Genomic DNA, 26,828 nt, shown 5'->3' with positions numbered 1-26,828 from the left:
GTTGGTAACGTCTGAGTTACAAACGAGAAGCATTTGAGGCGCCCTCTATTGTCATTGTTCAGTCAGTTGTTTATTGTAGCAACCTGCAGCGATATCTTGTTACTTAGTGTGGTGAGGTGAATCGTATCTAAAAATGTTGTGATTATTATCCAATTGCAGTCTGAAATTATATTAGTTGTGCAGCACATGAATTTTAGATAGTCTCAGTGTATACTTTGACCACAACAGATTTAAAGCTTACGCTGATTCCCCCTTTTCAGACGTTTCACTTTTAGACCCATAATAACTTAAACTTGGCTGGGCCTCTGGCCCAGGTTGGACGTTGTCTTCCTTTCATTACACCTGACGTAACGTAGTAGGATCAGGGAGTCCACCTGGGCCTCCTTGATAATGTCTTAATGATTAACATGTAACTTCACACCATCACCAGTCAGTCTAACTTCATGAATTACTCTAGAGCCAGACTTTGGCTCCGACACGGTGAGATGTTCACCGATTGGTAATGTCCCAAACAACGTGCACACTGTGTAGGCCTATTGTGTAGTTGTTGGGTCAGAATTACACAGTTTTGGGCTGTAGCCTAGCTACTGTAGTACTAGTCCGGATAACTTGGACTCTACAAATTGCCTTTTTTAACATTTAGACATGGTCAGGGGATAGTAGGGTCCAAGTACCTTCCACAGGCTTTCCACCCCACATGTCCCATTAATTTATTTCATTTAAAATAGCTCATATCCCGAATCAACATCGAAATTCCTCTGAATTCACCTTTAAAACAATCCTTAAACTGTCTAATGCGCGCGGCTTAGGATTAGGTGAGAATCGGAGATTCCAATAATGATGGTAAAGTTTAACGATGACTGATTCCTGAATTCGGAGGATTTTGATTCGGGGATTGAGCTATTATGGATTAATGGGATGGAAAGCCTATGGAAGGTACTTGGACCCTACTGTCACCTGACCATGTCCAGTTGTTAAAAACGGCAATTTGTGGAGTCCAGGTTACTCGGACTACTAGGCGTGAGCCCTAGAACATAGGCTTAGACTAGGGCCTACATGTAGCTACCATTGCCTGATTTTTGTCGGTAGAGAGCGTGTAAAAATTCAGTGACATTGTTTGATCAGCTACAATGGAGGTGGAACGGTGGTTGAATGACATGTTACACAGGGTTTTTATTGTTACAAGGGAGCTGCGTTTTCATGTAGTGGTAATCAGGGCCTATCAAACTCTCCCACCAATCAAATGTACCCGCACTTTGCTAGGGGCCTTTTAAATTCCACCCTTCCCTGGACCCCACCCCAAGTTGCAGTTTCTTTCCAGATTTTCCATTTGTTAGCAATGGGTCTAATTGCATGTCTCATTTTATGCGTGTGTCTTTGTTTTAATTTACAGTCGCTGGCCGCCAGGATCAAGCTGAGCGTACCAAAATGTCTGACCCATCAGGAGTTCTGAAGAGATATGAAGATGTGTGCGAGGAGATGGGCGTCAAACCCACGGCGTTCATAATGAAAGTACTGGAGAAAGAAAAAGATGACCAAATAATGTGAGTTTCTGAGCTGCCAAACTTGTGTTGTGACTTGAGCACTCCTTCAATTTCCACTTTCTTTGCTCCCCTTGAAGTTTGTGTTTCTGTCTTCTTAAGTCTTTGTGATGGCCGACTGTCATATAAATAGGGACAGGGGGGCATATTTTATGACCAAATGAAGTGAAATAGTTGATGCCAGAAATCTGTTGTGTTAACCCAAGATGATGAGACAATTTTTGGCGACTTTAACATGATTGATAATTTTTCCAGTAAACTGGTCAAGGTTATTTAGTTTTTGCAAAAAACATGGAATGGAGATCAAACTACAAGTATGACTTTGGCGAAGGAAAAGTTTAAACTCTCTGTTTTTGGTGAATTTTTATTGTCCTCTTTTTACATGTAAATGGCATCACACAGCTAAATAAGACACAGCAATACGAAAGAAATGGATTTCTATGATTGTAGGGTTTTACATGAGATGGCTATATTTTCTTCATATATCTCGCAATGTCAAGCACGAAAAGGATTCTTATTCACAAAAAAAAATCTGCAAAAATTAACACCAACCTGGTGCCGCTCATTTTGAAATGATTCAGCTTGGAATACCATATGAAGTGTTTTTTTCCTTTGCAAAATTACAACTGGAGAATTTCCGTCTGCCGGTTTTCAAACTGTCAGCAAAGGTTGATCATTAGGCTCATCTCTCTAATGAACCTGTCATTAAAACTGTTTGTTTCTGCTTTCAGACTTTTCCTTTGTGCTATCTGTTGTTCTCTGAACAGTTGCAAAGCTATCCAATTCTCAATTCTTACTTTTCTTTTGGAAACGTTACCATTGAATCTCAACCCACAGACGAGAGAGGAAGAAACTGTAAGTATTGTGTTGTTTTTTTTTCGCAGCACGGCTGGCCACCATTATTCATTTTGTTGATGTGATGTCAACTTTTACACAAGCTCACAGCTGAACGAATTTTTTTCATCGCTCAGTTAATCACGTGATGCATCCCATCGAAAAACCTGCTCAAAAATAGTGTCAGTTTTGTTTGTCTTAACGAAGGGAGCATTTGTCTTACATAGATGCTGGAAAATTCCAGACGAATCGGAACGTTTTGCTCAGTAGTTTTTTTCCAAGTTTTGCACTACCTACGAGTTCACATTTTGCCAGATCTGCAAAGTGTTATGGGTCCAGGCAAATAGTGGGAGTGGCATTGTCAGAAAATGGGGGTGTAGCCAGGAATTTTTATAGGAATACATCCTATGTTGAGGGAGCATCTCATGGAGACGTGAGACTGTGGCCAAATGGGGTCCACTGTGGTTTGACACGCAGGGCAGTTGAATGTCACGGAGGACGTGGTTTTTTACTTGCATTTTTGGAGTCGTTGTTTGGGGAAATGTATGTACTTCTCAATCTTCTTGCAAAGCGTACACGGAATGTATTTGGCATTTACATGCACACTCGCACAATCTCTTGCCTGATTGTGGAAACCGCACTTGTGTTTATGGGACCAGAACTGAGTGGGGTCACGTGGATAGCCCTACAATTTGGTCCTAGAATTTTAAACTATAGAAATCTTCTCCACATCGCACTACCTCAGCCTGGCAAGCACAGAAGTGCAGAACCACAGCGCGGAGCAGGGTTTTTATCTCACAGCGAATGATTTAACAAACAGATATTTGAAAAACTCTCCCCCCATCCAGAGGGGAAACGTGTCATGTGAATCTCCTACATCATGCTCATATTGTCTAGGTATTGTTTTAATATCTTTGCAAGACATGAGCCGTCTTATTTATTTTGAAACAATCACTCTTAAACTCTCAGTCAGAGTGTGCAGGGGTCCTTTTGTTCTGTAGGCCTTTACTTTTCCCTCATTCCTTCCCTTAATTTCTCCTTCAGACCTCTTTTCAAAAATTGCACAGCAATGCCAACATCAGGTACCGGTGCCTAGATATTTAGAGGCTTCTTGTCCCAATCTCCCTATTGTGGTTCTTTCTTCCTACCTGTGAATCGTACCCATGTAGATTTATAGATTTAGCATCAAATTGTTCCTTTGTAGTAGACAGAAACAGTGCATGTAGTTTTTTTCTCCTATAAGGCCCTTTCCACACTAGACAAATCTCGGGGTTGACGCAGGGTTGAAAACTGGTGACGATTCTCACTTGAAAATGCTCAACCCTTGCCGACCCTGCGTCAACCCCGAGATTGATTTCAACGGGGGTTGACCTTAACCTTGCTCCGGACACAGAGTTGAGAATTTTCAACCCGGGTTGACAATTTTTCGTACTCATTTCCCAGTTGAACTAACCCTAATAAGCTCGATTCGTACGAAGCAAGTGTGAAACAACACCGGATTGAAAAATCCAATTTTCAACCCAAGGCGATCATGGGTTCACCCAGGGTTGAGTTCAACCTGGCTTGAGAGGTTGTAGTGTAAAAGGGCTCATAGAGGTGTGCATATGTAGTAGTGTAGTTTTAGTTGAGAGTAGTACAGTGGTCAATTACTCTGATGAGGGACATGGCACATAGCACAGGGTGACATCCAAAGGCAAGGTTTCCATAGGGGTGTGAAAACTCCTTGTCCAACAGCACAGCAGTAAATGCCATTGTGGCGTGTAGACTCCAGGGACATGATGTTTCATCAATACCCAAACGAGGGGCATGGCAGAAGAGGCAAGGCCGAGGGTGTCATGCTCCCTGAGGGTGCAAAAACACCATGTCCAACGCGCACCACCCCAGTAAATCATCGTTGAACATAGCAGTTTGCCGTGATGTAGGTCAGACAGTCTGGACTTCTAAGGAGTATATCGAATACACAAGGCAGGGCTGAAGATACCCCCCAGCTCTGATGGTGTAAAAAAAAGTCCCACATTACAGCAGTCACAGTTTGGTTTTGCTAACTTTTTTTAAAATCATGGTTTGGGTTTTATCTGATGTTCGATAAAGAAGCAAAATACTCAAAGCAAAAATTGGGGTTTGTTACAGTACTCACTAGTGTTGAGGTTGAGACCCTTGTAAGACCAAAGAGCCAATTCAATTGCAACAAGACCAGACACAAGACCGCCACCACTCACAAGTGACAGGGTGAATAATAACAAAAGAATACTTTTGTTGCAGATCATTTGAATAGCTTAATTGTGAGTTGAATTCGCACCGGGCCTTCTTGTGTTGGTCATACAGTGGTCTTACGGGGTCTTGCGGTGGAGACACAGTGGCGTAACTACGGGGCTAAATTTCCGGGGGACACCCAAGGGTGAATGCATTTTTTTCAAGGGGGCACCACAAGAAAATAAGTTGCTGCCGCTGCATTTTAATGGAGACTATTCACAGATTTCTAATGGGGGCACCAGGGGTGGGGACAGAGTTACGCCACCGTGATAATAGTCTGGTTTTTGCTTGCACACGTTATCGAATTTTTGAAATGTGATACACGTATAAGGGTTGAAAATTTAGTTGGAAAGTTGCCGATAATCCTTTTTTACCAGGAACTTGAAATGGGACCAACGAACTCACGTTATCAAAGGCATGACATAAACATTTGCTTAAGCCTGAAATGCACTGCGTTTGAGCTGTAATTGTGCATGTACATTTTAAAACCCTCAGAAGTAATATTTCCAACTAACTGGGAAAGAAAATGCATGCAAGGAAAACGCCAGTTAATTTATTCGTATCTAATGACATGTATTAACATACCTGCATGGACAGCAGACCCACAGGAAAAACCTAATAGTCCACCTCCAAGAGTTTGCCACGCATCCGCCAGTCACGAAATCTGTCGACCCTTTCCAAATGCGCATTGAGTCAACAGATCTCGCGCATCGTGATTGGCCAACGCGTTGCAAGCCCTTGCAGGTGCACTATTGTGAATCACCCGTATTGTGTCAAAGAAATGACAGCTTTTTTTGTTATTTTTTCTGAAAGTTAGGAATGTTTATTTTCAATTCCTGGCTGGTAATAAGATACCATATTTTCAACTTTACGCGGTTCATATACATGGATGCCCTCAGCGGTACCGATAACCAGTTTACATGATTACGACATTCATATATCGATATCTCAAACCATACTGTGACATTTCAGTGTCTGCTTTAGATTTCTGTGACGGCCTCGTCACGACATGGAGAGCATTTCAGTGTCCATCGTCATTTGTAAGACAGCATTCCACACTCCATGAATCACACTCTGAAATGGAGAACGAAACTTAGATTGGTGGAGAAAAAACGTGCCAAGTCAGACTAGGATCAATACTTTTGGCCGAGCTGAAGTCATCTCTGCCTCTGAGCATAAGTCCATGCATCACTAGAGTTGTGAATTCACCAAGTCATGCACTGAGGCATGAAGTTTAAAATCAACAAATTGTAATACTTCTGGTCCTCTGGTCAGAGAAAACATGATAAATTTCCCTTTTTACAAAATGTTAGAATCTAGAAACGTTACTTTGGAGCACCAAGGTCTCTTATGAGTACACATTTCAGGGCAGGAACTTCACAGAGGCATCAGAGGCAACTGCTTTTGCGCAACCTGTCTTTGCCTCAATGCCCATTGAAATATCCCCATAGACAAGTTGATTTTCTAATACAAGTGTCCTTACTTAGCTTTGCAAATGAGAAATTGCCTTGCCCCTTCAAGAATGAAATTCCTGCCCTGACATTTGTTTCTCTTCAAGCACTGCAGAGACTTTGTTGTGGGGGACTGATGCCGTCATTCCTGGTCTCAGGACAAGTCACCATGCACATACATGCACGTGTTGTGTTTGTTTTAATTCATTTTTTGGAGTACTTTTTACATTTTCACGATGAGGTCTGCATGCCTAATTGCTTCCAAGTGGCAGGCTATTATTTGATCATAATGCTGTATGTTTGACAATTTTTTTTCAAAACCATTCAAATTGTCACGATATAGATTTACATGGGATGGCAAATTGTGACATCCTCTTTCCGTAGACGTTAATATAGATCTGTCAGCAAATTGTCTCCAATTTAAGACGGTATTGAATGGGTAATTAATATCTGGATAAGAAGATTCTTGCCTTATCTAAACCAAACTGGTGGATACTTAGATTTTCTAAAATACAGCTAGACTCCAATATGGCTGAAAAAATTTACCACAGAGAAAGTTTGTGTCAAACTAGTACGTGTACCTGCCCAGCAGAAGCGTGCGACAGCTACGGCGGTCCGCCAGGTTATTATGAGGAATTACATGTACACATGCAGGTTAGCATGCACCCAAATTCAACAACACCAAAAAAGCACACGTACTCTGTTTTAATCCTGTTGGTTTCCATCTCAATGACAGAGACCCTAAGGACAACATGGATATCGTCCTACGCGGGAACAATTACCTTCTGACCGACACCAGGCTGACCGACGCCGACATGCTGGCGCTCTACAAGACCCTGGCCAACAACGTCTATGTGACGGGCCTGGACCTGCGGTACAACAACATGACAGATGAGGGCGCTGTACACATCGGCAAGTTGCTGGAGGTTTGTGGCCATGCATGAGATCACCACAGTATCTGAAAGAGAAATAATGGTCAATCCACGCTCCGTGGGACATGAAAGGGAAAACAGAAAATTTAATCATCAACAATTGCTACCTCTCATTGCGACTTTTACTTCTATCCAAACAAAGATTCACTTCTCCTTCACTTAAATATGAACCAATCAATAATGAGCTGGCACTTTCAGCTAGGTCCTAGACTCATCAGCTTCATCAGTTCCAATTCAGCATTTCGATGTTTTGTTGTGTCTTAAAAAAGTGATTTTATATTTTTTGATAGAAGGAATTAAGTCATCCGAAAACTTTGGGGTCCTAAAGAGAGATATTTTTGCTGTACCTGTCACACCTGACCTGTGTAACTTGGCGTGAAAATATCACTGAAATTGACTTCAACATAGGTTTATTCTCGTCACATGTAATTTGCATTGCTTAATCACTCTTGGAGATTAAAAATGTTTTTTAAACTTACAAAATCATGTGTCAGATGTGACAGAAACTAGAAAAAAATTGGACTTTGAATTTATGGAATGACCGTAGACAAATAAGCGAGCCTGTAGATGAGACATGCTGTTTATTGAATTAATCCAGGAAACCTGTGCGCTACGGACCCTGAACTTGCAGAGCAATGACATTGGACCAGCTGGCGCCGAGAAAATTGCCAAAGCGCTGCAGGTAAGATTTACTCGAGAGACTTCGGAACTGCTTCGTACTTGCACTTTTCCGTTTGCCTCCCTGTGCGCAAGTAAACTGTTGAACATAATTATATTGTGTTGGGGGGCTTTGGTTTCTCCATCAACCAGGTGAATGAAACGTTGGTCTCCCTGAAGCTGAACGGAAACAAGATTGAGAACAAAGGTGGTATGTGCCTGGCTGGCTGCTTACAGGTCAACACAGCCCTCCAAGAATTGGACATTGGAGATGCCGACTTGGTAAGTGTACACTTTGAGAGAGAAATTGTAAGAAACTCCCTTCATTACTTACTGTGGTGTCTTGAAGTACGGTTCTCTTTTTTCGTCCCTGTTCCAGGGCACTCAGAGCGTCATAGCACTTGCCACCGTCCTCCATCACAACACCACACTCAAAGCACTCTGCGTCAATCGCTGCATACTGTTCAGCCAGCAAGAGGAAACCACGGTCCACATGTCCCTCATGCTCAAGGTAAAAACAAGACCTAGTAAAAACCAGACTTCTGGGTAGCTGGCCCATTGTTTTAAACCCAGCTAACTGTCAATCAAAATAGATTTGCGACAAAATAATTCTCAAAATGGACACTGCGAACAGCAAAATTATGGAATTAGCATGTTCACAAAGGTTTGCCAAATTCAGTGCCTGTCGAGGCATTGGGCAGTAATTTTGGATTCTTATTTTTAAGTTACTTTGTGGAAACTTGTATTTTTGGAAATTTTATTTGAAGCTATTTATCATTGTTGGCAGCTGCAGTGCTGCTACAATGTGGTCAATCTGACAGCATGTAAAGGGGCTACACAGACAGGATCTGCCAAGGACATGACATCAGACTGCAGAGTACAACCAGGGATCAAAAGTGTTGATTTTTTCAGGAGGGAGGAAGACTGTATGAAAGACAGAGAAAAGCCCTCAAAGCACAGGAAGGAATCAACAAACAACTCTATTCACATATTTCTTAACCCCTTCGCACCGGGACGCGGCAAGAGCCGCTGTAAAAATTGAGATCCTCAGCCTGATTTTCAGCTATTATTCTCGGTCCACGCTCAAGCGAACACGGTGAAAGAAGGCAGACCCTGGCTCTTGTACATATGGTAATTGCTTTTGTGTGTAGCCCAGAAATGAAAAGACCAAATTTGCATCATAATCACCAGCTTCACAATAGTCCCCACTTTGAAAAGAGGCAACGGGAATGTGGAAGGGTGAGTAGAGCCGCATGCCACCGAACAATGAGCCTTTTCACCATGTAATTCAAAGCGCGCAGAGCACGCAGGGCCACAAACCGAGAATTTGCAGTTTGGCAGGTGGCCTTCATGGCCAAGCGAGGTTGGAAGTCTTGGAGTCGGCTTTCGGAAAGAAATTCCTGTCGTCAAGGGGTTAACGGGGAAATGAACCCGGGCCACAGTGGCGAGAGGCCATGCTGTTCACGCTATAGTCACCCATTTGAGAGACACAACTACAGTCTCAGTACGTATATCTCAATACTTGCTTAAAACTGACGTCCTTTCTTTCTTATTCAGGTAAATAGCACACTCAAGGAGCTCCACCTTCAAAAATGCGACATCCGGGATTTTGGAGCGGAACGTCTCGTGGAGGCCCTGCAACATAACATCGCACTGACGTATCTCGATCTTGCTTGGTATGATCCATGTGGGAAAATGTACATGTACTAGACAAGCTATGGTCAAGAGGTTTAAGCTAGCACATAAGTTGAGAGGGTTTTAAGGCCACAAATTAATGGATCACTCTGTTAAATAATGGCCAATGCCTGATGACCTTGCAACTGGCACTCCCACTCCAAGAACCATTCCATTTCCGTTTAGCACCTATGAATTAAGTACTCTAATGCTGCACAGTAGTCATAAAGGAATGTTCCTTGTCTTTTGCTGTCTTCTTGAAGCAATCGCATCACGCGGGACGGCGCCAAGGCTTTCTCCAAGCTCCTCAAGCTTAACACTCCCCTGGAAATCCTGGACCTAGGCTTCAACAGGATAGAGGACGATGGTGCGGTCAGCCTCAGCGAGGCTCTTATCTCCCTGAATTCAAACCTGAAGACGTAAGTTTTCAAGTGAGATTATCGCAGTTGGCCCAGCCACTATTCTCCGTGGTTGCTCCTGCTAAGAGAGAACAGTTTGCATAGGCCTTGAAAACCTAGAGAAGAATTTCAAACTTTAAATTCTTGTCCTTGACAAAAGTAGGCCAAATAAATTGAATTTCAGCTAATACTATGAGTGTTTTCAGCAAGTTTATAAACTCAAGTGCTAGGTCTCAAATTCACAAACCAAGACAATTTTGGCAACAAGCTCTGTGAATATCTACCTCTATGCCACATTCCTGGTCAAAACTTCAACTGTAAAGGCTGTTAATTCCTACTTCAGGCCGAAAGGAAAATGAAGTGACCTGGACGTCACAAAACATCAGCAGCAAAATTTACTTGGAGTTGAAATGTTTTCAACTTTGGCAAAGTCGCGGTGCCACTATTTGATCTGTGGTCACAAAATCACATTCATGTACGCTTCTGCAGCGGCCATGAACCAGCGCCGAGGCTATATTTCGTTATGTAACACCCACGTAATAAATCAAAACGAAAAATTAGTATCAAAACATCTTGAAATACTCTGCAAACATTAGGGAAGACACAAAAGTCGAGTTATGAAAAACAAGTTACAAGCAAAAGTTCACCATGGAGTGTAGAGTGCCAAAACTCAAAACAAGGCTTACCGTAACATTCTCAGGTTGGTCATAACTAGCAACAAAATTGAGGCTACCGGTCTGTGCGCCATAGCACGAGCCATGAACAACAACGCCACGCTGACCAGTGTCTTCATATGGGGCAACCATCTGGAAGAGCTTGCATGTGTGGTAGGTAGCCAGACTTCATATTCTGGTGTCAGTGCACTGGCAATCCCTGAAATGTGGCACCAGGCTGGCAAGACTGTCATTTGCATAGTTTGTAAGACCATAGAGACATCTGAATTAATTGGTTTAGCCAAGAGTGGCAGTGTGTTCCTCTCAAAGTTTAGCTGCTTCAGCCACAAGGGTACCAGTACCGTTCTCCAACATGAGCTTCATCATTTTTACCAAAATTGAATCATCTTGTTGAGCTCGGGGAGTTAAAAACAGGGCCACATTCTGATTTTCAGCGAGCAAAAAGTGTTTTCCATTTGTTAACCAGTTAGCTTTCAACAACTGTGTAAGAAACACAACTGGCAACACTTCTAATAATGCCAAGGACTTACAAATAACAAAGTGACGTTTCACTCTAATTACTGACTCCATGCTGGCACAAACTTCTGGGGTTTGTGATGGTTCGTGTCAGTAAAATCAACAACCATCAGCGAAACACTGCTAGTGTGATGGTTGCCAACTGGGCTCTTCTGCCGCGCCTTGTGCCATCAATTATTCATTCTCTCATTGTCCTTTTCATCAGGCATTTAACAGCCTGATAGAGTCCGGCCGACTGGACATGAAGAACACAGACGTCAAGCCGTACGTCGTCGACGGCCACGTTATGCTGGCCGAACTGAATCACGGCATCAGACGTCATTACTACTGGACACCGTTCTACGGTCCAGACGCAGAGTAAAACCCACTCCACACCAAACCTCAAGAAAGTTTTAACGGCCGCAGATATGGGATGCTATCCCGAAGTCGCCGGCTGAGGAAATACATGGAAACTCTTATCCAAGTTGTACATTTGGGATTTCTTTTCACTGATGAGACTAGTTACTTCACATTAAATTTTATCCATGTGAAGTGAGGAGTGAACAGGCTTCGAGGGATGGGGTACATATAGGTTCGTTTCAGTGCTCGTAAATTGCACCATGTTTTGGTTGATGTGGTTTAGGCATCCGGTTGGTTGTACCTAGACAACAGAGCGAGCTAAGATCCTTTCAAGGTGGTGTAGCGAAAACATTTTTCCCGTTTACAAAAGCTTTCTTGCCTAATACATGTGCATATCACCCCCACCCCAAAAACAGTAACAAGTTTGACATTAGTATTCTCTTGTGAAAACTAGCTGGATTGGAAACTTTTGTTAATGCTTAGAACTTTGTCAATGTTACCATTTTGCCAAAAATTTGAGTCATCACTTGATGCTGTCAATAAGTTTATTTAAAGATCACATGCTTTTTGTTTTACCAAGCCCGCTATTCCATAACAAAAAGGCAAGATACGAGCTCTATACATTTACGCAAGACGCTTGTTTGGGACCCGTTGTAAATATGACACAGCAAATATGAATATTTGTGTCACTGTTCGTAACCACTCCTAAATGGAAGTCATTGAAAGAAAATGCACCGATGACCACCTCTCTAAATTATGTAAATAATTTATTTGTGCAAATGAATGTACAATTTCTCACTAAGATTTTACTGTATCCTTTTCTTGCATCTTAATTGAGTCTTTTGAGGCCGTCTACACTTTACACGAATTTGACATGTCAAACAAGTTCCATGTCACAAAACATGTCACACAGCGTGATTTGTTGAGAGTGAAAATGCATTTGGAAGTGACGAGGCCGTGACGTTATAAGTCTACAACTGCTTTCGTGTCAAGTGTGAACGGGCCCCATAATCTCCCATTCCGTCCAGTTCTCACTCAACCTTGTATATATTTGTGCTCAAAAGAATAAGACTTTGATTAGACTCTGATTTGATGCAGAGATTGAGTGTCCATTATTTCACCGTTAGTCATAATCAGAAGAGATGTTAGATTAAAAAGGTGCAAAGGCAAAGTGAGAGTTATACAAGTTTGTCAAACAAAAATCACTGACATTATCAACAGAGGGTGATGTATTTGGTATACACAAACTATGAACACTGAAAATGTTTCTATTTACATCAGAAATATACATCTACGGCCATTATTTCCATTGAAGAAAATTAGATATTTCATTGCACACATTTAACTCGTGTATAGCCAACTTGCCTCATGTCAGTGGGATGTAAACGTCGTATAATAACTTTTTTATAACTGACATTCGACAAAAACTGAGTTACAGCTTAGTGCATCATTTCAAACTGGAAGGTTTCACTGTACCCTCATTTAAGGAACTCACAACTGGAGTCTTGATACCAGACCTTGGAATGAAGTACAAACCTCATGTCAGACAGCTGTTATTTTTTCCTCTGTAACACAACAGCCTACAAGGCTTCACGTGACGTTCCTTCTCAGAACAGTCAGGTCCCTTTAAAGTGTTTAAAAGCACTCCTCAGCATTACCACCACGTATTCAGGGTACTTGACCAAGATGGCCACAATACAAGAGACATTCCTCATGAGCGTGGCAGGTGTCAAGGTACTGGGGCCAGCGACTCCACACCAAATGTCACCTCAAAGTGTTTCACGTACTTCTCACAATGCTCACCTAGGAAAAAAAGAAAAAACGAAGGCCAAAACTGCTCTCACTTTGCTCAGTTTTGAAAAGGAAAGAGCTGTTGTCGAGGCCCAAGTCTGGCTTAACATGCAATGCGTTGTGGGAAAAATTTGACAGTTGTGGACACTGTAACATGGAACTCAGTTTGGCAACAGTTTTCAGTTCTTTAGAAGTACGTGACTGAACTCGTTGCCATGTCAATGAATAACTATGAATTTTATTCTACAGAGCTTACGGATTCATTTGCATTTGTGCAACAATTAACAAATATATCCACGGGCAAATATTTAATTGCATTAACTTCTTTACGTAAGAAATTGACTGAAACTTGAAAAGTGGTCTCTTGGAGGCAAGCAGTTAGCAGAGAGTGAATACCCCTAAATTTTCAAGCTTACCAGGCATGAACTGCGGATGTCCCCTAAGCTTGATGTTCCTTTGCTCAAAGAACTTGAAGACTGTGTAGAACAGCATGCTGTCCGACGTGTTCAAGGCCGCGTCCAGGAATTTCCTCGCCGACGCGCTGTCCGCACCCCCGACGCTACGAAGGAACCGCAGCGCAGCAAGGAGCTGGTTTTTGGAGAGTAGCACCTCAACAATTTCTTCGTTGGCCGTGGTCACCCTCTGTTTTTGAAAGCAAACCAAGTATTAATAAACTGTCGTTTCTCGCAGATCCTTCAAGAGAGTATGAAGAAAGCGTGCAGCGATTTAAAATTGATCTCAGATGTGAGACGTCTCAAGATTTAATCTCAACCCTATCAAAGATCCTTCAAAATCTACTCGGAGGTTTTGGCAATTTTTATTCTGTGACTGGAATGGAGTCTATTGGGCTTAGTTTTTGAACCGGTTCCACATTACAGGACAGGGTACCCATAACCAACTAGACAAATCAATTTGTTTACTTGTCAAACAACGAAAGATCGGGAAAAAGTTGGGAAGTGCTGCAGGTTGAGTACGTATAAATTTCCACGAGTATGAGTACTTCTGCATGAGTGCAAATTAGAATAAAAAGGGCACCTTTTTTTGTGAGTGCGAGTATATTTTCATGAGTAGGAGTTTGAGCACCAAAACAACATTTACTCAGGTATGAGTAGCTGTATGAGTCTGTGTTCCACAACACTGCTGCATACCTTGAGCATGTCCAGAGCCAGTTGGTGTGCTGGTGGGTAACAGCTCTCCAGCGACAGCAGCAGGCAAGCGATGGGCTTGGAATCACTCAAGACGTGGTACTGCAGGAACTGGTGAAGCTGGTAGAAACAGTTGTGGTGCACCAAGGTGTTGATCACCAACTCGTACAGGAAGTGCTATGCAGGGGGGGGAAACCACAAAGGTTGCAACGAAATTAGCCCTAACTGCGCTAAACCTGACAAGATTCTGTTCTACGTTATGAGCAGACTTTGAACTTAATTGGGGACACAGAGTATTGCTGTTACTTTTGTACTGACTAATCTCAAGTGACAGTTTCTGTAACCTGACTAGTGTTAAATTGTGAACCGGATCAAGCAAAATGAGTCTTAAGGCCATAGATTGTGTAAATCTGTTTTAGTTTATGTGAGAAAGAGCAAATTGAATCGTTTTGATGTGTCAGTCATTCCTGCATCTTGATGCCAATGGACAATTACATGGGTGCAAAATGTTGAGGATTCCCATTTGTTGAAAGATTCTCTCAAAGACCTTTCACTCAAAAGTTGCTCGGGTGACTCCCGTCACTCGTGACTCACTACGTTAGGTTGGATCATAATTGGGCCAGTATCTTCTGGCCAAAAAAGTTTCCCTGTCATTGAGGCTGGCGTGTTGTGAAAAAAATCCAAGCACCAACTAAACATCTTGAGCAGCCAATTTTGCCAGCTCTTGATTCAAAGTGGCCAACTAAATGTATGAGGTATACACTACTGAAGACTCAAGTACTATTTTTGATACCTGAACGGGAATTTGGTAATGGTTGAGCGATCGGATGTATTCAACCAGCACGGCGACCACAAACTTGTATTTAATATCCTTCCGCTCTGCCACTGGCGTCAGCACATGCGTGTACATGTCCGACTGGTCGATGACGATCTTCTTGGCGGTGGGGGGTCTCGTAGCTGCTGCTCGGGGAGTTCCGCCACCCTCTGAGTTCTGTTAGCGAGGCAAAAATCCCCCAAAATTACTTTTCACGACATGCCCTAATACACGTCTGCAACTGATGAGGCCAAACTTGTTTCAAGTGCTCATCAGTGGACCGTGGGTTCCCACTGGCTTCACTGGAAACTAAGTGCACATGTAATCAAAGTATGACGTTACCAGTGTAAAGGACTCCTACTTGTGAAATATGCAACCGATCTCCTAAAAAAATTGGTTGATATTCCCTGCAGCTAAAGCTAATCCTACCATGCTTAAGTAAAAATATATAGAACAGATTTCACAAAATACTGTAGTCTCAGACAGTGGGCTTGGGGTTCATGCCTGACCTTTCAGATGCATCCTAAGTTCCGATACATTAAATCCTGAAATCAGTGTTTTCTGAAAGCAAGGTTTAGTTGGAAATTATCTACTTGGTCACTTAAATGCAGTCACAACCAAACATCCAAAGTCTTTCTATAAATTTGAAAACTAATTTCTTGTTTGTCCCTGTCATATTTGAGATATGATTTTGTAAGTTTCTAACACGCTCTTTAATTTCCAAGAGTGATTCAAATTACCCTCCAAACAAATAGAATTAGTTTGATGTCAATTCCTGTCATCTTTCCACGTCAAATTAAACCGATCAGGCATAGAAATTTCAAGCTTTTGGACCCCAAATTTACAGAATACCCTAAACACAAGTTATCCATTCTCGAGTCGAGTCACAAGCCATTGTACTTACTCAACGCCCTAAAGAGATAACTACAATCATATCACAGTATAAGGCGCAAAGTCTATGTAACAATATAGCACATATATATCATCATTAACCCTGCTCACTGGGCTCACAACATCTGAACATTTCTAGACCATCTCAGTTCCCTCCAGAGTACAGACAATTCCGGTAACCATGGTAACACCATCATTGGTTAATTGCAATGGCCCCCTTTAATGGCGGTAAGCACTGACAGCTATCTGACGGAGTCACTCTTCTGTGACAGTTGCTTAGTTAAAAACCCAACACATTTTTGACCACCAGTGACGGGAGCCATCAGGCATGTCAAGTGCAATGTCAGTGGATTCGTCTATAACAGCCTGATGCTGAGCAATCTTTAAAAGCCTAAGTCTTCCTCATAGTTGGATTGGATTGGATTGGATTGCATTGGATTGGATTGCATTGGATTGGATTGCATTGCATTGGATTGCATTGGATTGGATTGGATTGGATTGGATTGCATTGGATTGGATTGGATTGGATTGGGTTGGATTGGATTGGGTTGGATTGGATTGGATTGGATTGGATTGCATTGGATTGGATTGGATTGGATTGGATTGGATTGGATTGGATTGGATTGGATTGAATCACTGAACAGTATGCTGCGGTTTGGGGTTCATGTTCTGAGGTTTTTTCCTCCTTTATGTTTTTCCTTTTTCATCAGAACATGAAGCAACTGTGGTCTGAGGTTATACCTGAGCTGCCATTTGTTCCTCTTCCAGGAAGTTTCGATAGACTTGGTTGAGCTTGTCAAACATCCTAGCGATGATCGCTAGGCTACACTGTTGCCCTGGCAACAAGACTGGAAACATGGAGAAAAAAATTAACTTTTATGAATAGAACCCCACAGGTAAGGGAGAAAAAGTGAACGTGTTAAATTATGAAGAACGTGTCTACTTTTTTAAAAATGCACATTGAACGCAATTCTTACGATGCACCTTATGCATTCTTCCTGTTCTTAATTTCAATCCTGTGTGTCTTACTGACCATGACCACGATCCTCTGTGCTTTACTGTGATAAAGGCTATTTATAACCAGCAATACAACCATGCCCCTGGGCCTGGTTCCAAATGGTCAACTAGACAAGCCAACATTCTACCAGCCAAATGACGCTGGTCAAACTATGGTAAACTATCACTGCCGCTCAAACTTGCCACAAGATTAACCAATTGCAGGACAAAAGCGTGGGAACTGTGCAGCAAGAGATGAAACTTGATCAGCCTTTTTCAGTCTTTGTACCCACCTTGCTTGCAGACGGACAGAATCACTTTCTTGCTCTCTTTCCTCAGAAGCAGGAAGTCGATCAAACGGCACTGCAAATGAAATGCGACATTTTGAACATCAGATCAACAATTTATCGGTTGCGACACAAATTGATGTACACGATTTGGTGCACCAGGAAGTGATGTACCATCCATAGACTTTGTACACACCATACAATTTACGCAGAAATACACCACCAGCTCCCAGGACTTACTTTCGTTCAATATGCTATAAAGTCAACACCCTGAGACAAACTTGCATTGTTTGGGATTGTCGTACTTTGTCTGGGATCATCTTCCTTTGTCTGGGATTGTCTTCCTTTGTCTGGGCTCAACTCACCTTGTCTGGGATCATCGTGACCAATGGCTCCAGTCTGAGGTGTACATGCCACAAGCAACCCAGTCGGGCGTCAATCACGGTGTTGGGCTGAAAAACCACCCAGTTGGGGGAGTCTGGGTACCAGATGCTACATTTAAGAAAATCTTCCAGCACAAGATATTTTCATATTATAAGTCAGAAGTGGCGATGGTGACTTTGAACTCATTTTGTTAGGTCGTGGACAAATTTCTTTGCCATAAGTCTAGAATCAGCACATCTGCTGAGAATTTTCACACCTGTATGCCCTACTGCAAGTCTCAGGAGTGTGTCATGCAAAATGCCTACAGTCCCCGCCCACGATCATTCCAAGGTCGTACATAAAGGATACACAGGTCAACACTGACCTCGCGCATCTCAAATCCCGTCTGCGTGGGTATCCCAGGAACCCTCAGCTTGATGGGCCTGATGGGTAATGGTGCCAGAACTGGATGGTGGTAGCTAACATAACCGTCGTTCTCGGTCGCCGGAAGCCGGATGTCAAATATCATGGATGTCTGTCAAAACCGGGTTATTTGTTCTTCAGTATATATGTAATCCAAACTAAGCAATCTATCTTCAGTTTCATCAGTAAAGTTGCAACCAAATTTTGCTATGATTAAGTTTGGAACAACACGGATTGATTTTACAAGGGAAAGTCTCAAAGTAACTATCTTTGATCCATAACTGATCCTCACTTAAGATGCATCCTTACTAACGCATCTTCCTAGCACAGCTATACCTAAAATAACTCAGACTTCCTGAAAGTGACGTTTGGTGACAATACCAATGTAGGACTGAATAATTAGAAGAAATGAGACATTTCTTCCTCAAAGTTAAGGAATCTTTAGGTTCAGGTTTGTAAGCATTCATTGCTAGGAGCACCGCACAAGCTTAGTTAGCATCAGTGTGACTAATGGAGAGATAACACTTTTTCATTTAAACATATCATCCCTTTGGGCCACACACTAGGTACGTGCACTGGTTCAGGTATGAACAGTGGGCAAGGCTAATGGCTTCTTTTCATCTGAATGCGCACAATGGCAATACCATCCAATTGTCAGCTCAGCTTCCTTCTGCATCTCAAAAAGCAGGGGTTCCTGTGCACATGGACCATGATCGGTTTGAAATTTTCAAAGTCTCCTAACTCCAGACTTGCATGCTGTACATTGTACGCTCTACAAAGACGGGGAAATTTCTCAGCAACTCCCATTGAGAAATACACATGTCTGGGACAGAGAACAGATTGCGTTTAGTGCGTGTAAGTCGGTGCATGGCCGAACCGGCAGGGCCGACCTCTCACATACTGATGTCCTCAAATGACCTCAAGACACATTCCGTTTTGAGCATGTACTGTTGAAACAGAGACACCTGAGTCTCTCTCTCTGTCGTCAGAGAGGGGGATATTTGCTGAGTGTAGGGATTTACAACATTTCACCGAATGCAGGACTCACCTTTGAGGCTTGATGGTGCACGACAACCAAGTTATCCTGCAAAAAAAGCAAACCGTCACGTTTGACAATTTGTTTAACCTCTGCTCATCAAACAGATGTTACAAACTAAGAACAGAACTACTAGACTAAGGCCTGATCTTGTGGATCTGCAAAGAAATTTAACTTGCACATATTATGACCTAACCGAAGAAAAGGTTAATGGCTCAATGCTTCTGACTTGACCATGTTGACTGGTTATTTACTTGTAACTAGACTTGCCATGGACTAAGGCCTCCATAAGCTAAAACAATGGTCAGAGCCGAGGGTGGATTCACGACAAATATTTCAGGAGGGCCAAATTTGGGGGGTTGGGGTTAGGGAAAGGGGGGAATTTGGAAATCTTTTACGTGCCTTTTATGGCTCTTTCTGAGGAGTGAGACTAAATTTGGGGGACTTTTCACTCGTTTTTTTAAGGCAAATGAAATATATAAAAAAATTCACCGGTCATTATTTTTCAAAACAAAGTTTTTTCCGGGTTCTCTTAAGGAGGCCTTGACCCCCCAGTGGCACCCCCCTTTGATCCGCCCATGGTCTGGGCAAAGCATGAATTGTGATGAGCAAACTAGCACTTACGACAACATTGACAGCAAAGCGACCAGACATGTTCAGTTTCAGGACATCCGTCTTCTTGGCGGGTGATTCCCTGATAACGGAAGGCAAATGATTCAATAAAAAATACAAAATATATATTTCTTCTGGTAAGAATGACTCTGTCATCACAACCTGGATCCTTATGAATAGGAAGACACACATGGAGAACGATCAAATGTTGTTGTAGAGAAGACAGTCCAAACGGAATAATAACACAAATCTCATTCTTAGGCTACTTGCAGAGCAATCAACAAGACTGTCATTTGGCAGTCCACAAACCAATCAAAACTGTCACATGACAGGTCGTGATCCAATCAGAACTGTCACATGACAAGTCATGAACCAATCAAAACTGTCACATGACAGGTCATGAACCAATCAGAACTGTCACATGACAGGCCACGAACCAATCAGAACTGTCACGTTACAGGTCGTGAACCAATCAAAACTGTCACATGACACGTCATGAACCAATCAGAACTGTCATATGATAGACCCCGACCAATCAGACCTTTATTAATGTAACAAACCCTCAAACAATTAGAACTCTCATGTGACAGATCCTTAACCAATCAGAATCGTCACATGACCAATCACCAACCAATCAGAACTGCACTCTAATCAGTATCAAGGAACAAAACTTACTTTTGTAGCTGATAGAGAACAATCTCAGCTCCTTTGCTACTGGGACCTCTAGGCTGGTGCCGCAGGACAACGATGTATAAATGGCCATAACTAAAGAAGAAAATGCTCAAATATAAACAGGGAACAGAAGGACAATTTTAAATGCAAAAGACCTTATTCATGGGGAAGCCATTTGTATCTTGTTCCTTGAATCCATCATGTTTTATGTAATCTGCTAAATGGGGTGGTGCCAGACTATTGTGGGTTCCAAACCTCACTTTCATTTTTGTATACACGCCTCAAAATATCTTGATATAATTATCATCAATTTTAAACTATCCTAAACAAAAGCTGGCATGAATTTGTATAAACTTTGATTTCCTGATTGTTATTTTACTCTCAGGTTCCCAAAATGAAAAAGTTTTACTTCACTTTTAATTCAAGAAGCCGACACATGAATACAGTCTATTCAAAGTTCCTTTCATTAAGAGCCACACAACTATAACCATTATACACACAATTAGGCCGTTTTCCAATACTCAACGTCGTCTCCGTCTCAAGCTTCGTGTGGGAAACTAATCTTCAATTGTGGGCTTGAAGCGTTTAACTTAAATTTAAGTACCGTAATGTTTGGCTCTTTTGCATCTTACTTGATATTTTGTGGCACTATCAGACTTACTACTGCGCTTATAACCTCAAAGTCAGGAAGTTAAAAACAGTTGAAGCCTGAGACGGAGCCCAAGTCGAGTATTGGAAAACGGCCTTGGTAGGATTATAACTTCTTTGTGTCAACCTCAAAAGGTTACTGCATTGATCCAATCACATGGAAATACTTGCAGCAAAGTATCCTCTTCAAAGACACAAGGTCCAAAGATCACCAACAACATTCACAACCTCTCTCGGGAGATTGGACCCGGTTATTATTTTTCCAGATTTCAACTTTTTTTCCACACTTACAGATTTGCGATGGTGACATCTCGCTCCAGGAGGCAGAGTTTGGCTGGCTTGGGGACCTGCGGCAAGTCCACATCAAACTTTGCCATCTTGATGACGGTGCTAGCCTATGTTACCAAACAACACATTTTCAATTTGAAGCAAATGTAATTATGTATATAATATATGGCCCTGACAGTCCCAAATCCTACAATTTCAATATGATTTTTCCATACACCATTGGTAGTTAGGGGAAGTAGAGTAGAGGATTTCCAACAAAACAGTGTACAGTAGGCATTACTTTGCTAGTCAACACTGTTAAAACCAGTTCGTTCTTTAAGTGGTTTGGAAAGCCAAGCGAATTTGCAGTGAATTTCACATTAGTTGAAATGCATTCCACTTGTGCGAATCTACAGCATCCATATTTGATCAGACGTCACAAAATCAAGTTCACAAGGATGAACTGGCCTTTATATTGCTCAACAAAATTACATTGAAAAGAATTTCAACAAAACCTTGCCTAAAGAGAGAAAATGAATTTATCACGCTTGATTACTCTCACTGCAGTAATATAAACTCATACTGACTGACTGGCACTGCAGTAACAGTAAAAAATATTGACTAAAACTGCAGTAACAGTAACGAATATTGCATGGCACTGCAGTAATATAAACATATATTGACTGACACTGCAGTAATAGTACAAATACTGACTGGCACCGCAGTGAAAGTAAAAAATATTGACTGACACTGCAGTAATAGAAACGACTATTGACTGGCACTGCAGTAATATAAACATATACCGACTGACACTGCAGTAATAGTACAAATACTGACTGGCACCGCAGTGAAAGTAAAAAATATTGACTGACACTGCAGTAATAGAAACGACTATTGACTGGCACTGCAGTAATATAAACATATACTGACTGACACTGCAGTAATATAAACACACACTGACTGACACTGCAGTAATAGTACAAATATTGACTGGCACGGCAGCGATAGTAAAAAATATTGACTGACACTGCAGAAATAGTAACAAATATTGACTAGCACTGCAGTAAATACAAACACATATCAACAGGCACTGCTGAAAAATCAGTTTGTGGGACTCGGTCGCTTATATGTACTGCAGGTGTAACATGAAACACCAGTACATTAGTATTTCAATGCAAAAGCTTACCTTAAAGTGGAACGGATTGAGTACATTGCCTAGTGTTGATGAAGACAGCAGCAGCAGAGAGCTGTCAGCCTGGACAACACAGAATGTTACAGATAGTAAGAGATTTTGCTGCAAAGACAGTAGTCTCCGACTATGCACCTAAACGTCACTATGGTCGTTGCCTGCATCAACTGCATGCTTCAACCAATGCAATGAGTACCACTGCTATCTATTGAAAGCGAGTAACTCCAGAAGACACACATTGAAAAGGGGCTTTCAAGAGCCTGACTGAAGCAACTATCGTACTCAAATACTTTTCGAACCAAAGAACTGATTTTACAACCCATCAGGCCTATTTTTCACATCCGTCAAAATGTGCACTTGATCTGAACACATAATGTAAAATGAAAGAATGCAAGATGTGATCATTTTCTGTAATGGATTCTGTATTTAATGGATCACAACCTTTCACTGAAAAATATTCTGCTAGGATCAAAATAACAGGCTCTTAAACTTTTTTGACTGTGAGGTTGAAAGAGGCCTCTCGCGTGGCTCTGACTTTGAAGATGCCATCTTAGCCTATCACTTACAAAGAAGACGAACCAGTTGACACTGATGTTGATGTTCTTGAGAGACTTCAGCGTCTTCTTCTCGGGGATAACCTGGTACAGCTCCAAGCCGTGGTCGGTGATGAAGACCACCTCGTTGATATTGGTCCAGTTGAAGCCAATAATCTTGGTGTTTTTACCCTAATTGTATCAGCCAACAGAATAGAGGAACAGAACCTTAAGTCACGTCTGACTTGCTTGGCAATGCAGCAACAATATGTGTAAATATGCGTACACGTGTACGGAAGCCACTTGGGTCCTTTCAAGGAATTTTTATCAGGCGCACTTTTTCTGCAACTTTTATTCCTCTTCAATAAACAACTGTTTGGTCTTCTGTTTGGGCTAGCTGTATTGAAGAGAGCGGTTTTTCAACTTTCAAATTTGTGGACAACTGATGAGGGCGCTGTTGCCGTGATGTCATTCTGGGAAGACACTGTTCAGGTTTCAATGCTTTTGTGTTCAATTATCAACTCAAAATTTGTTCAAATAAAGCATTTTGAGAAAGGTATGGTAGTTTTGCACTGCCGCGCATTGACAAAATACTAAACAACATACATTTCAAACAAACTCCAACAAATTAATAATTAATAATTTATAATACCTTTAATGGTGTAAAGAAATACAATACAATATCCTGAATTTTTCTTTTTAAATACTACCTTACAACTCTGGGAGTACTCTGTCAAATCCATCTGATTGGAAAAATTCATGAATTCCTGAAATGAAACCCAAAATTGCAACATAACAGTAACCTTTCATGAAGTGTGCTGCCTAGTGGTCTAGGGTGATGACTCCACATCAGTGGGTAAGGGTTCAAACCCAGGTAGCTATCACTGTGTCCCTGGGCAAGATATTTTACTCAAACTTGTCTCATTCCGTCAGTATTAAAACCGAGGAATAAATTGTGCATGGACTGCCATACATTCTGTACATTTTCAACTAGTCCAGGCCAAGTCCAAGCTAATTTTTTCGGGGCGGTAACGTACAGAGCATCACAACATTAAAATTTCCTAACCACTAACAAAATACACTGAATGTCCCCTTTTATAACATGCTTGAAATTATGTGTAACCCCAGGGTCTTTCAATAACGCAAACATCAAGTGCAATACATCCAAAGCACAGAAGAAAAATGCTCTTTGAAAATTAGCGCTGAGAACCTCAAACAAGGCTGAAGGAATACGCCGTTTTTGAACTAGTGAAACTTTGTCGGCTACAAAGTGGGTACATTCAGTCAGATTTTGTTTTCCACATGGGATCCATCTCAATCTCACGTTTATTTAGTAAGGATAATCGAAATATGTTATCATCAGTCAAAGTCCAAATTCTTGGCTGGGAGAACCTTTGAGATCATCCCGCGGCAGCGTACACAGTATGAAATGATTAGTACACGACGGAACATATAGGTAATTCTGTGGAAGTACGGAGAAAGAAACAGCACCGATTTGGTGTGGAGTAGTCTGCAAGGTGGGACTTTTGTTCAAACAACAAAAACTTTTTATCAAATATCAAAAGAAATCAAGAAGGGATCAGGGTGGGTGATGGTGATAAACAAGCAATTAAGTTTGATCCGCCTAACTGAAATGGAGAAAATTTTGACAGGTGTAACACCTGCGTACCACTGTCTTCTGTGACCTCTGAATGGCTAAAATTTTCAGGTCGTAGGAAAACTTGATCGAGATGACGGGCCCCTTGTCTTCCATTCTGAATGTGGTGCTGGTTCTCTCATCCGGGCCCCTGACCACCACGCCAAGAGCTCCGCCCGAGCGCACCGCAAAGACCTAAATGCATAAGCAAGAACAAAGGAATGCCCAACGAACACGAGTAACGAGTTGAGAAAAAAAATTCTATACATCCCAAAAGCTAAGCAGACAATTAAACCCTGTTGCTGGCTACTTGGCTACGAAGTCTGAAGGTCTGGGCAGTCAACTGTCACTCCATACCCAGCCGGCTGAGAGGTTGGAATACACGAGGGGTGGGGCATGCTGCAATTGAGCCAAAGATTGTTTCAAAACAGGGAAGTAAAGGCCAAGAGTTCCATACATGGTCACCCCTTGACACCCTGTATACAACCCTTGGAGACTGGTCAGAAAAGTACATTTTCTGAATAAATGGTTGGATATTTTCCCTGCTCAATTTGACCCAATATTATTACTCTCTGATGCTGGATATACCACTGTCATGGCTGTAGAATAAAATTAGTGACGTCCCTACTCTTCCTGATTGGCTGACGCTAACATAGATTGAATATTTGTCTTCCAAAAGCACTGGCATACGTGTACATACACATGTACATGTAGAGACGCTGCCCTTGCTGTGCCTAGGACGGGGATTTTTTCCCCTCAAAACTCAAAGCTATGAAAGTGAAATCCTGACGTCGGGGTGGGAGGAGGCGGCGGGAGGTACCCCACAACTGCTGGTCGGGTTCATCGTCCACTCATGGGAACGTGGTACACGATGAACCCCATAGTGCTGGGGGTGAGAGAGAGGGCAGTTTGGGAATGGGGTCGGGAAGACACGGAAGACAACATTAACCCTCCGATGCTGAAGTCACTCTTTGGGTCATGGTAAACACCTCAAAGAAGCACAGCTGTGTCGTGTTGTGCACTGCACCAACATGCAAGAGAGTGACCTTGGGCACTTGTGCATATTTGTGCTGTAAAACTAAAGGAGGGTAAAGTTCCTGACCCAGGACGCCTACTCTGTGCATAATATGCCCATCATTGCCAGCACTCAGCACTAGTAATGGTGATCTGAAACCAGCCTGACCTGCCGACTGCATACGGTTTCTTAATGCACGGAGGTAGGGAAAGAACAAACACCCAATCCATCATTATTGCCATCATCATGCTCATGTACATTCTCACGGTCAGGATGACATCACTGAGTCTTGGTTCTTCTCTCTGATTGGTCAGTTAGTGGCTGTTCCATGTCACTTGGGACTCAAACTTTCAAAGCTGCGAGGGCCAAAAATCGTTTCGTCATCTTAGGCCCCTGGGGGAAAATTTGAATTATTGACCAAACTCTTCATCTTTACACCAAATATGCCTGAAATTTCACTGTTTATGTGCTATGAATATCTGCCCCCTTGCTGAAAAGGTTACGGTTATTTTTATTGAATTGCAGCAAAAGATGAGGAAAACATTCAAATCTATGTATTCTGTACAAAGTGCGATTAAAATGGAACAACCTCCAATCGCAAGAGTATATTTCCCTTTTCGCCACTCAGATGCCATAGATTTACACACATTTCTCTGCCACTCCTCACCTGGCGTTTGACTTCATCGTAGAAGACATTTGTTGCTTTGCTTATCGGTTCAAATCGAACGGGATTTGACGACAGCTCAATATAAAAGTTGTGTTCCTCCACCATTTTGCTTCCATATATCCGCATTTAAACACGTACATGTACTTGTGCACGTAAGTTTGGGTAAAGAGTCTGGGTAACCGTCGATCAATGGAACCAGACTATTGCACAGCCATAAGTAGGGGGCGGAGTTAAGTAGCATAGTCGGTAGGGGTAAAATGACGAACAGATATGGATCACAAGATCTAGGAAGGGGTGCTTCTTGCAGCCACCAGTGCTCACCAGAATACTCCTTTTGAAAGGGGTGACGGAGTCGTTGAAAGAAAACCAAAAAGTTTGAAGGGGGGGTTTAAACATCTATAAATTTCTTAAGAAGTTTATGTCACCTTTTTCAAAGGTCCCTTAGGGATAAAGCTAGTGCTTTGGTCCTTGTATACGCCATCAGACAGAAAGTGTTGTGAGAAAAATCCCCAATGTCGCATTTCTTATTATTTCTCTGTAATTTCCTCCGAGGAGGCACCCCCCCCCAGCCGGT

General features: G+C 42.0%; 2 protein-coding genes across 7 annotated transcripts; one reads left to right on the top strand and one right to left on the bottom strand.

Moving 5' to 3' along the window:
• The first annotated feature begins 56 nt into the window (after positions 1-56).
• Positions 57-12,357, top strand: LOC110978666 (leucine-rich repeat-containing protein 34-like). 5 transcript variants are annotated; one of them, XM_022233825.2, is made up of 11 exons: positions 57-111; positions 1,394-1,544; positions 2,379-2,396; positions 6,816-7,005; positions 7,610-7,693; positions 7,822-7,950; positions 8,048-8,179; positions 9,226-9,344; positions 9,606-9,761; positions 10,441-10,567; positions 11,136-12,357. In XM_022233825.2, the coding sequence occupies exons 2-11, from the start codon at positions 1,429-1,431 to the stop codon at positions 11,289-11,291; spliced, it is 1,227 nt and encodes a 408-aa protein (XP_022089517.2). In that variant the 5' UTR covers positions 57-111; positions 1,394-1,428; the 3' UTR covers positions 11,292-12,357. The 5 variants fall into 5 exon arrangements, with proteins under 5 accessions (XP_022089517.2, XP_022089518.2, XP_087004467.1 ...); XM_022233826.2 differs by having other exon boundaries at positions 82-116; XM_022233828.2 differs by lacking the exon at positions 57-111 and adding an exon at positions 462-480.
• On the bottom strand, positions 12,020-26,389 carry rmc1 (regulator of MON1-CCZ1). Of its 2 annotated transcripts, XM_087148339.1 has the most exons (18): positions 26,255-26,389; positions 25,846-25,980; positions 24,606-24,767; positions 23,647-23,703; positions 22,970-23,128; positions 22,401-22,469; positions 21,239-21,342; positions 20,303-20,392; positions 19,640-19,709; positions 19,028-19,063; positions 17,926-18,091; positions 17,559-17,671; positions 17,200-17,269; positions 16,652-16,758; positions 14,999-15,196; positions 14,209-14,382; positions 13,477-13,702; positions 12,020-13,072 (listed from the first exon to the last, which is right to left on the bottom strand). In XM_087148339.1, the coding sequence occupies exons 3-18, from the start codon at positions 24,687-24,689 to the stop codon at positions 12,999-13,001; spliced, it is 1,797 nt and encodes a 598-aa protein (XP_087004465.1). In that variant the 5' UTR covers positions 24,690-24,767; positions 25,846-25,980; positions 26,255-26,389; the 3' UTR covers positions 12,020-12,998. The 2 variants fall into 2 exon arrangements, with proteins under 2 accessions (XP_087004465.1, XP_022089512.2); XM_022233820.2 differs by lacking the exon at positions 25,846-25,980.
• Positions 26,390-26,828: the final 439 nt, after the last annotated feature.

The sequence above is a fragment of the Acanthaster planci genome, linkage group LG18, assembly GCF_054643075.1.
Source record: "Acanthaster planci isolate LZ-2023a linkage group LG18, COTS_SCS, whole genome shotgun sequence".
Lineage (NCBI taxonomy): Eukaryota > Metazoa > Echinodermata > Asteroidea > Valvatida > Acanthasteridae > Acanthaster > Acanthaster planci.
Note: the sequence above shows the minus strand (reverse complement) of the source record. Positions and strands in the feature narration are given on the sequence as shown.

Excerpts from the sequence above, each read along its gene's own strand:
- LOC110978666 (XM_022233825.2), top strand. The coding sequence starts at position 1,429 with ATGTCTGACCCATCAGGAGTTCTGAAGAGATATGAAGATGTGTGCGAG. Across the intron at positions 8,180-9,225 it reads ACATGTCCCTCATGCTCAAG|GTAAATAGCACACTCAAGGA; the intron begins GTAAAAACAAGA and ends TTTCTTATTCAG. Across the intron at positions 9,345-9,605 it reads ACGTATCTCGATCTTGCTTG|CAATCGCATCACGCGGGACG; the intron begins GTATGATCCATG and ends GTCTTCTTGAAG.
- rmc1 (XM_022233820.2), bottom strand. The coding sequence starts at position 26,380 with ATGCGGATATATGGAAGCAAAATGGTGGAGGAACACAACTTTTATATT. Across the intron at positions 19,710-20,302 it reads GTTCTCTATCAGCTACAAAA|GGAATCACCCGCCAAGAAGA; the intron begins GTAAGTTTTGTT and ends TTCCGTTATCAG. Across the intron at positions 17,270-17,558 it reads TCACGATGATCCCAGACAAG|TGCCGTTTGATCGACTTCCT; the intron begins GTGAGTTGAGCC and ends TTTCATTTGCAG.